Genomic DNA, 9,343 nt, shown 5'->3' on the forward strand with positions numbered 1-9,343 from the left:
TGATGCAGATGTCTTCCATCTTTGATCAGTCAGTGTACATGCAAACTTTATTATCTGTTAACATTATGAAAGCTTGTAAAGAAATATGACATAAACTGTGAAAATACAGAAAAACAGACAGTTCAATATTCTAATCACCCTCTTCTTCTTTTGGCTTCTTCTTCATCTGCCTCCATCTCACCCTATCCATGGTATCCTTCACACCAACCGTCTTCATGTCCTCCTTCACTGCAACCATGAATCTTCTATGTAGTCTTCATCTTCTCCTCCTGCCTGGCTGCTCCATCTTCAACATCCCTTGTTCAATATATCCACGATACCCTCTCTGCACATGTCCAAACCATCTCAGCCTTCCTTCTCTAACTCTGTTTCTAAACTGCTCAACCTGAGCTGTCCCTGTGACGTACTCATTTCAGATCCTGTCCCTCATTCACACTGATGCTTTCATTCCTCTTGTCTACAGTGCATACCTCCACCTGTCTTTTCACCTGTTCCCTATTGTCACTACAGGTCTGTGAACATAACAGTCCACTGAGACTCCAGCGTGACACCATCTATCAGCCTTTCCATCACCACTGCAAACAAGAAGGAACTTCTGAAGGAGATCCTGAATCTCTAACTCCAACCGCACACCTGACCCGACTCTCTCAGTTCTTGTGTTATGCTATTTTAATCATTGTGATAAATTAAAGAAAGAAGCAAGCACCTTGGGCACACTGACTCTATATTTTATCTCTAATATTTGCCCACTAGCAGCTCTAAATACATTCCCATAATGCAGCCTTCTCTTTTTACATGATGTGATATCTTTACATATTTTTGTGCCATTTCCTGATGTAAAAACAGGGAAAGTGGAAAATTAGCTGTTATTTCCCTCTTTAATGTTGTTTGGACCCAGGCAGTAACTCTTGACCTTCCTCTATGAAAAAATGTTTCATAGTGCTATTAGACTACCTGGAGAAGAAAAGCTATAAAATATACTAAACCATAAATTGTTTAATCAGTACACAAGACTGAATCTCCCCAGCATGTCTTTAATCGGTACACTGTTTATGGCACACGTATCACATGACCTCACTTTCCAAACTCAAGCAGCAATGCTGTACTCTTCCATTAAGAGCCCCTAAACATAAAAAACTAAAAAAAAAAGAAGCACAAAACAAACTTAAACTTACAAAAAAAAATAATCAAGAACCGGATGCATTTTCTGCTCTTGTGCTGCATTAAACTACATCAGATACATTTTGATGCGACTTGCTGTGCAGGACATTACGCTAAGATTGAAACACCAACAAAGAGTCAGAACAAAATTCACTTTAATGTGCCAAAAAAAGGTTATAAATTCTAACAATAAGTGCTTTCATTAGAAAAGTTTCAGTACAAATTAGTCCAGACCGCCCAAAATCTGAAATCATTAATGGTTTTACAAACGGCATGTGACGTAATTAAACACCATCAAATTTTCCAGTCGGAGAGCAAAATGACACTTTCCCCAGTCATGACTTTGGTGTTAATTTGACAGTTTCATTAATTAACATTTTTCATGGTTTTTCTAGGACATAAAAGGCACTGTTATTTACTATTTGTTTCCAAATTTGGCCATCTTGTTGTTTATCGGAGCCTTCATGAATCTTGGTGACTTCATGTATGCAGCGATCTTCTCCAGAGCCTGCAATGACATAATGGCCGTTGATTAAAATAAAAACACTGGAGTTTTAAGAAACGAAAGGAAATCAACGCCACACAAAGAAAAGTAAAAAAATAAAGGTTAAATTACTTCATTAATGCAAAGACTTGGACTGTTCTCACCTCAAAACGGTTTAAAAAGTCTGTGAGGTTCTTGCAGTCATCCAGGCATTTGGAATCAAAGAGCCTGTGTTGGTCCAACAGCTCGTACATAATGAAGTCCACAAAAGTTATCTGTTGTGAAGAAAAGTTGCATAAGCATGTTAGAAGTAACAGAATCTGTGGTATAAATCAAACAATAAGTCACCAGCCACGTTAAACCTGCAGAGAATCAGACACTTCTGCAGCTTTATGAAGCTCTAGAACACTAAAGTTCAACACTTTGATTTTCTAGCCACAAACTTACTGCCAGCTTCACCTTCTCCTCCAATTATTTATAAATCAGTTTAAGAAACAGTATTAAATTTAGGCTGCATCCTGCCTAATACTGATGAGCTAGCACAGCATAAAAAGTACAAGTTTTTCTCTGCACAACTAACAAAATAATTTATGTTCATATCAATAACAATGCATAATTTAGAGAAAAAGAGCCTCAAATTGTCAAATTCTACCCCCAGTTTGTCTATTAAATTCAAATCTGTAAACGCAGCTTTAAAACAAGACTCCTCTCATATTTATGGACAGGTATACCTTGTCACCGGCAAACCACTTCCGATCTCCGAGGAAGTCGGAGAACTGCTTTAGTGTATTTGGAAGCATCTTTAGGTAATCAGGCTTCATCTCATCCTGAAGAAACCAGAGAGATGACACTAGCGTTAGTGGAGTTTTAGGGAATTCAAAGAATATTTATATTTATGGATATTTTTATTATAATTAAACACTCACAAAGTTGGTGTAGCACAGCCTCACAAAGCCATTTCTAAAGTCCATTGACTGGTTCTCAATGATGTCCACTCGAACCTTTTCGTCCTCAGTCTCTCCACCTGTTGTCAACGTTTACAAGATTCACATAAATAATAAAGAAACTAACAGTAATATTAGTTTAACATTGATTTACAATATAACTTCTCAAACAAAATGCTCATGTGGTATAAATGCACGCTACTGTACTTACACATGTTGTGCTTACGAGCAATGTATCTCATGATAGCATTGCTTTGTGTTATCTTCCTGTCTCCATCCAGCAAGTAGGGTAGCTATAGTGAGATATAAATTCCAATAATAATGTTAGCTGATTGTTGCATTCTTCACAATTGAATTTTTAGTCGCACTTTAAAAAACTCTTACATTGGGAAAGTCCAGTCCAAGTTTGTTTTTTACATCAATCCAGCAGGTCTTGTCATAGTTTGGAGCTGTGAGACATGAATTAATTAATTAATTAGAGAGTTATGAGTTTTTTCTCCCCCTTTAAATCAGTAGGGTGAAATGATAAGTTACCTTCCCCACAGACATAGTATTTGTCCTCGTACTCTTCCCCAGTATACTCCAGCAGGAGGCGTATGGGCTGGGCAAGCTGCAAAAAGCCAAAAATCAGAGTTGAGAGATTTTTTTAATGTACATTAGCACCTCTGAACTGTAAAGTCTGCATAAGAATGTGAGCAGAGGACATGCATATGACTTCACTTACGTAATTTACAGATTTACTGTGGTACAAACAAAATGGGCCAGTGTACACGTTTCATGAATCTGATCCCAAATTTACAGAAGGCAAGAATGTTTCCATGCACATTTTCGTAAATGAAGGACATCATTTCAGAAGTCTTGTGGTTTGTTTAGCTATAACCTGGAAGATTTAAGCCCTGCTGTGATGATGCTTTTGGAGAGAAAAGACTTTCTCCTGTCAGCCCTTCCAAACAAGACACATTTGTTCAGTCTTTCTCCCATTTATACTCTCATGAACTTTAATATTCAACATGTTCACTGAGGCCTGCAGAATCTTGAAGATGTAGCTCTAAGGCTTTTTGCAGTTTCTCTGAGAATGGCACGGTGTGACCTTGGGAAGTTTAGCTTTTACAGTACTGCACCTGGCGCTGTGAAAACTCTTCACATGCTTGCACATGCCCAGGACACTAGTTTGGCTCGTGTCACGCCAGCTTCAAAACATCACCCAGGTTTAAAGCTGCAATTGGATCCCTAATTCACTCAATTCTTTGCCATATTAAAGAAAAGAAATAAAATATGAAATTAGAGATCATTATGGCTCAACACTTCTCTATGATTACACTAGTAGCCATTAGTTAATTCCACCTAGAGTTACTCACAGAAAAGACAAAAGACTTGCCGAGACAGTTTAGGCTATTAGAAAAGCACATGTTCAGATGGGTATTTTGTTTGTATTATTTCTGTTATGTTATTTTGTCTGCCTCCTTAACAGCTTAACTTTGTAAATAATTAACTTTCAAGTCAATTGCAATTGCTTCCAACTGCTTCTTTTGGTGTTAAACTAGAAGTGAACATTGAACACAGACACTGACAGAGCCCTCCTAAGTGTGAATAGTGAACCTGATATAATAAGGATTGTAGAGCAAAGCACAAATGTGGAAGTTCTGTCCAGCTTAAACCAAAATAAAATTAAACCTCTTTTTAAAAAGGTTTTTTAAAATAGTTTTACACATATACATAGGTAATATATGGCTGTTATACTGCAACTATACTGCACCACCTTGTCCTGAGGTAACTTTTAATGGAGCAAGTAGAATTGGATTGATCCAAGATTGAGACGATTATAGCTGATTGAAGCACAGGTAAAAGACTTCTTGAACTCCACTTGTGGTGCAGGAAAGACTACTGCAAATATAAACCATGATACATGAAAATGATTCCAATAATCAAAACCCGAAGTAAAATATTTAAAGTAAATCTTCAAGTCAGCTACATTGATTTTTACTCCACTCTTTAAAATTACAGCATTATAGCTACAAGTTTGTCTAACAAACAAAAGATCCCTGGGTCGGCCTTAGGAGGAGACACAAATCCCTTCTGGGGTTGTGTCAAGGAGTGCCCCAGGTGCAAAAACTGCAGAATAACACGTGCTCAGCTACCTGCTCAAACAACCCCCCTGTGAATAAAGAAGCTCTGTAGCTGTATCATCAGCTTTAGCTCTAGATTAATTACGAAAAATATTTAAAGCGGCCATAAAGAGACAGAGTTTGCAGAGCCTTCTGTAATGCAAACTGCACACAATTCCCATGCCTTATGAAAAAACGTGAACATAACTAATAATTATTTTTATTTTTTAACGAGAGGCTGTAAGATTAAGCTCTTGTGGCTCGTTCAGATGACTTCATATGCCAGTAAGTCTAGATTAATGGGAGGAGCAGAAATTCATGAGATTTTGCAGACAGCTGAAACCATTTAGAGACTTGAACTCTGCTCACACGAGCAGCCCTGACACTGCACACGTCCCTGTGCTCTGACAATGTAAGAGGTTTAGAAATGAATATGTCCCACATAACTAACCCTACACTAAAGTCTGACTCGCTGAATAATGTAACCTCAAATGTTACTAGCATCTCGGCTCTAAATAGCGTAACACGTCAGCTATCAGGCTACACTGACAAAGATAACAGTTTGTGTAAAGGCACGCCGAGCTCGGCTGTTTTGCAGTTACATAATAACTTAGCGAGCTTCAAACAGTTTCTATACACAGTTACACATCTTAAAAATTAAACACACGTAACGCTATCCGCTAAAGGTTAGACGCCACCGAGGTTTAAAAACAGAAAAATGGCCACGATAAGACGGGAAATCGGTATTTTTGTCGATTAGATGGAGGTTCCGCCGTTGCGAACAACTGCGGGCTGCACACACAGGGAGTTTGTTAGCTCCACTTACCCCACGAATATCCCAGTAAGCCAGTGTTATTGGCATTTTGAATCACTTTCTGAGACCTAATGGAGCCGAAAGAGACAGTAGCTTCTGCAGCGGAGCGCAGGTCTGCACGAAGGCGGGAGATGAGTGGGGACAGGCGGGGCGAACCGGGCGGTTACACACTGTTGCTCTGATCCGGTTCTTCGGTTTATGCATAAACAACTACTGCACGCTACTGTGAATCTCGTGCCAATCTCAGGCTTCTTTGTTGTCTTTAACAGGTTCTTCCTCTTTTACAAACATAACATCTTCAATTCTGCACAGTGCAGGGCCGTGCACAGATGTTTGAAGGGGTAGGTGCTCAGTGTTAACAAAGGGCACATAAAACCAGGCTGAATACCAACAACGCACATTCATCCGGAATATAATATGGAATCGCATCATACTATATCACTATCATCAGGTGGGGGAATTCTCACTCTTTGCCTCTCTCCCTACTTCCATCTCCACATCTGATCTGTCACCCTCAACTTGCTGTCCATCTAAGAACAAGGCACGATTTGCTGTTGCATTAATGTATTATTTAATTATCCTCACTTAACAACTCTGGCACCTAATCCATAATAGAGTAATGATAGAAAAACGTTAAAGAACCAAACCATTACAGTTGTGTTTATTACTCTTTAAATACTTGAGTAATAATTATATATCCATAAAACATGCCCACACACATGCACAATGACATTTATATCTTCTCCATACTGTATATACTATGGCCACAAGTTTGCACCATTGTGCTGATCCATTATTATTTATTCCTGTCATGGTCCTGAGTCTGACGACTCAGTGTTTTGTGTTTCCTTATATTATTCTATGTTCTTGTTTATTCTGGTTATGTCTTTTGTTAGGGTTTGCCATTTGTTAGGTTTCTGTTCTGTGTCTGCCTGCTCACACTTCTCTGTGTTCCCTCTGTCTGTCCACGGTGTCCCCGTGTCTGCTCGTGAATCTGTTAAGTTCAGTGTCTTGTCTGGTTCTCTGTGTCTGTGAGTTTCCTGTTTTATTCTGAAGGTCTCTGCCTCATGTGAGTGTGTTCAGGTTACATTTCCCCTGCCTTGTCAGCTCTGATTTCTCCCCGGTGTGTTCCCCTCCTGTCTCCCATCCCTTGATTACTGCTGTGAGTATTTAAGCCCTGTGTGTTCTCCTGCCTGTTGCTGGTTCGGCTGCGTTATCTCCCTCCGTCGTCCTGTGTGGTTCCCCTGCATCTGTCTACGTCTCCCTGCATCTCCGTTTGTGTCTCTAGGTTTCAGATTTGTTTTATTCTTAGTTTTCCCAGTTAGGTTTTGTCTGTTCTCGCCATCCTTTGCCTTTTGTTGTACGTCATCCTCCTCAATAAAAGCCCACTCACATCACTAGTGCCTGCATCTTGGGTCCTTTAATAAATTACACACGGCTCGCCCCGCTAGCTGTGACAATTCCTAGTGCTAAAATAACAAAGTAATAAGAACAACAACAAAAAAAAGTAATACATATAAAATAATGTATTTATGATGATTCAATTTGTTTGGCTATCCATTCTGTGCAAAGCAGAAAGCTTATTAAATGTTTAAATCGTAGAGATGCAACAATGTTGCTGCTGTAAAATCAGCCTTTTGACTCTTTTGAAATATGAATCTAATATAATCTGTTTCTTAATGTATTTTCTTTAAAATACAGTGTGTGTGTGTTTTTAATATCATAATTAGAATAATCCATGATTATTATAATGCCATGAACCATTGAGCAAAGCATATTATTTGATAGATTCTATTTGCTTCCAAAAGGCATCAACAGCACAGATACAGTGGCTATTATTCACAGAACAAAGTGTTTAACCAGGCTGTAAACATATTTATTTCTGCTGTTAATTTATTGTAATGGACACGAATATTTTAAATACTCTTTAAGTAAAACAAAATTAAATGTTCACACTTCAGATGTTTTGGTAATCGAATTGTTTTACTTGATTGGTCGATGGAGATTTTTTATGGGTAAGAGAATCTTGCTGATTCTCCTGGAGTGTCTCGCTTTGAGCTGGAGAATGATCTGGTTTGTTAACACTGGCCTCTTTTTCTGAACTTGACTGCTGTACTGTCTCATACCGGGCTTGAGAATTGTCTTGTTTGGCAATGTCGGACTAATTTTCTTGTTTCTTTCTTGTGTCTTGCAGAGCCTGCAAAGACTCCTGAAGCAAGATATTTTCTTTTTCTGTTTTCTGGAGTTGGTTTTTGATGTTTGTGTTCTCCTGGTTTTGCTTCGATGTGAAGCTTTGGTTTTTTCCAACTCATATTTTAGGTTTTGGACCTTTTCTTGGAAAGAGCCTCACTGGCGCAGAGTTTTGCTTTGAGCTCTGCAAACTCACAGTGGGCTCTTTGTTCTTATTTTTGTGTTTTCTTCTTCTAGATTTGAGTTTTGAGGAGCTGCTCGTGGTGTTGTTCGATCTCCTCCTGCTGTTTTTTACATTGGACCTCCAAATCAGCTTCTCTAGTGGTTTTCAAGTCTGAAGAGTGTGTGTGGAGCCTCTGTAGTTTGTGTCGAAACCTTCACACCAAGCTCTGCAGCTGTGACAGCTGTGTTGCTGTCTTGAACAGTAGTGTGACTCACCTCAGGGGTGAAGTTCTCCTCTGTATTGCAAAGATCGGTGACAGCACTTGGAACCATAAGAGGAAAGGGACAGGTGCTCAAGCCCCCTCCGCCCCCGCCTCTGCACATGCCTGGAACAGTGCATCCATGAATATGGATGGGCTAAATTATGATTTATGAATCCACTTGATGTAAGCCAACTTTGAATCTTGCATGTGACTTTTCGTTTTATTCAGACACAGCTGAGTCATGGTGAGTCGACATATGTCACGGCTGCGATGGCAGACGTGTGGGGTGGTAAGGACCCAAACGCAGGCACTGACGCAGATGCAGTGAGTGAGCGTTACCTAGTGAGGTAAAGAGGATACAGGAGGAACAGAGAATGGCATACAGAGAAACTAGGAAAAACCTAAACTGAGAAAACTAACAAAACTGACCTGAAACCTTCATATGGCGGAAACACGGGGAGACAACACAGATGGACCAGCAACAAGCAGCAGAAAACACAGGGCTTATATACCCACAGGGGCAATCAGGGAATGGGATACAGGAGGACAACAGCTGTGAGAAATCAGAGCTGACGAGACAGGGGAAACGTAACCTGAACACACTGACATAAGACAAGGACCTTCAAAGTAAAACAGGAAATACAACAGGTATGCACAGACACGAGCTTAACACAAGACATGGCAACAGGGAGGGAACACAAAGACGTGGGACCAGGGCAGGCACAGAGACACAGAACAAAAGGAGCTCGAAATACAAAACAGAAACAAAACCTGAGACCAAGAAATTCCCAACAAGAATGAACCTAAAACATAAGATAATAATCAAAACCACAGAGTCCACAGACTCTGGACTATGACAACATATTTGGACAGAGCAGAGCCAGTCCAAGGTTTTATGGTTTTACAGCCTTAAGCAGAATTTGAATTAGCACCCCCAACCTCAGCTAAAACCATCTACCATCAGTATTGACTATATATTGCCCATGATTGTTTATTTCTGTATTATAAATCTAGCACAGGGATGTCAAACCCCCTTTTTGTTTCATGCTGTGAGACACACAACAGCCCACTTTGACCGTGTGTGGGCCGAACCAGTGAAACTGCCCTTTCTATCAGTGCAAACTTTAATCCCTGAGATATTTTATCTCAGGCTTAGTCTGTAGTCTGCTTAGTCTGCTTATGCCTCTTGCCGGCTCTGATACAGAGAAGTCTGAAGATCA

The 9,343-nt window shown here is 39.7% G+C and overlaps 1 protein-coding gene across 2 annotated transcripts; it reads right to left on the bottom strand.

Annotated features, from left to right (window-relative positions):
* Positions 1 to 1,299: 1,299 nt before the first annotated feature.
* Positions 1,300 to 8,284, bottom strand: LOC146495305 (glutathione S-transferase Mu 3-like). 2 transcript variants are annotated; one of them, XM_085145614.1, is made up of 8 exons: positions 8,137 to 8,284; positions 3,124 to 3,199; positions 2,974 to 3,038; positions 2,801 to 2,882; positions 2,572 to 2,669; positions 2,377 to 2,472; positions 1,810 to 1,920; positions 1,300 to 1,669 (listed from the first exon to the last, which is right to left on the bottom strand). In XM_085145614.1, exons 1-8 carry the CDS (start codon positions 8,242 to 8,244, stop codon positions 1,580 to 1,582), a joined length of 726 nt encoding a protein of 241 aa, XP_085001740.1. In that variant the 5' UTR covers positions 8,245 to 8,284; the 3' UTR covers positions 1,300 to 1,579. The 2 variants fall into 2 exon arrangements, with proteins under 2 accessions (XP_085001740.1, XP_085001741.1); XM_085145615.1 differs by lacking the exon at positions 8,137 to 8,284 and adding an exon at positions 5,521 to 5,675.
* Between the last annotated feature and the right edge of the window lie 1,059 nt (positions 8,285 to 9,343).

This window comes from Neolamprologus multifasciatus, chromosome 20 (assembly GCF_963576455.1).
Source record: "Neolamprologus multifasciatus chromosome 20, fNeoMul1.2, whole genome shotgun sequence".
In the NCBI taxonomy this organism is placed as follows: Eukaryota; Metazoa; Chordata; class Actinopteri; order Cichliformes; family Cichlidae; genus Neolamprologus; species Neolamprologus multifasciatus.

Coding starts and splice junctions, on each gene's coding strand:
- LOC146495305 (XM_085145614.1), bottom strand. CDS start 8,244: ATGTGCAGAGGCGGGGGCGGAGGGGGCTTGAGCACCTGTCCCTTTCCT. Junction 2,473..2,571: donor GGCTGTGCTACACCAACTTT/GTGAGTGTTTAA, acceptor TGGTTTCTTCAG/GATGAGATGAAGCCTGATTA. Junction 1,921..2,376: donor AGTGGTTTGCCGGTGACAAG/GTATACCTGTCC, acceptor TCTTCACAACAG/ATAACTTTTGTGGACTTCAT.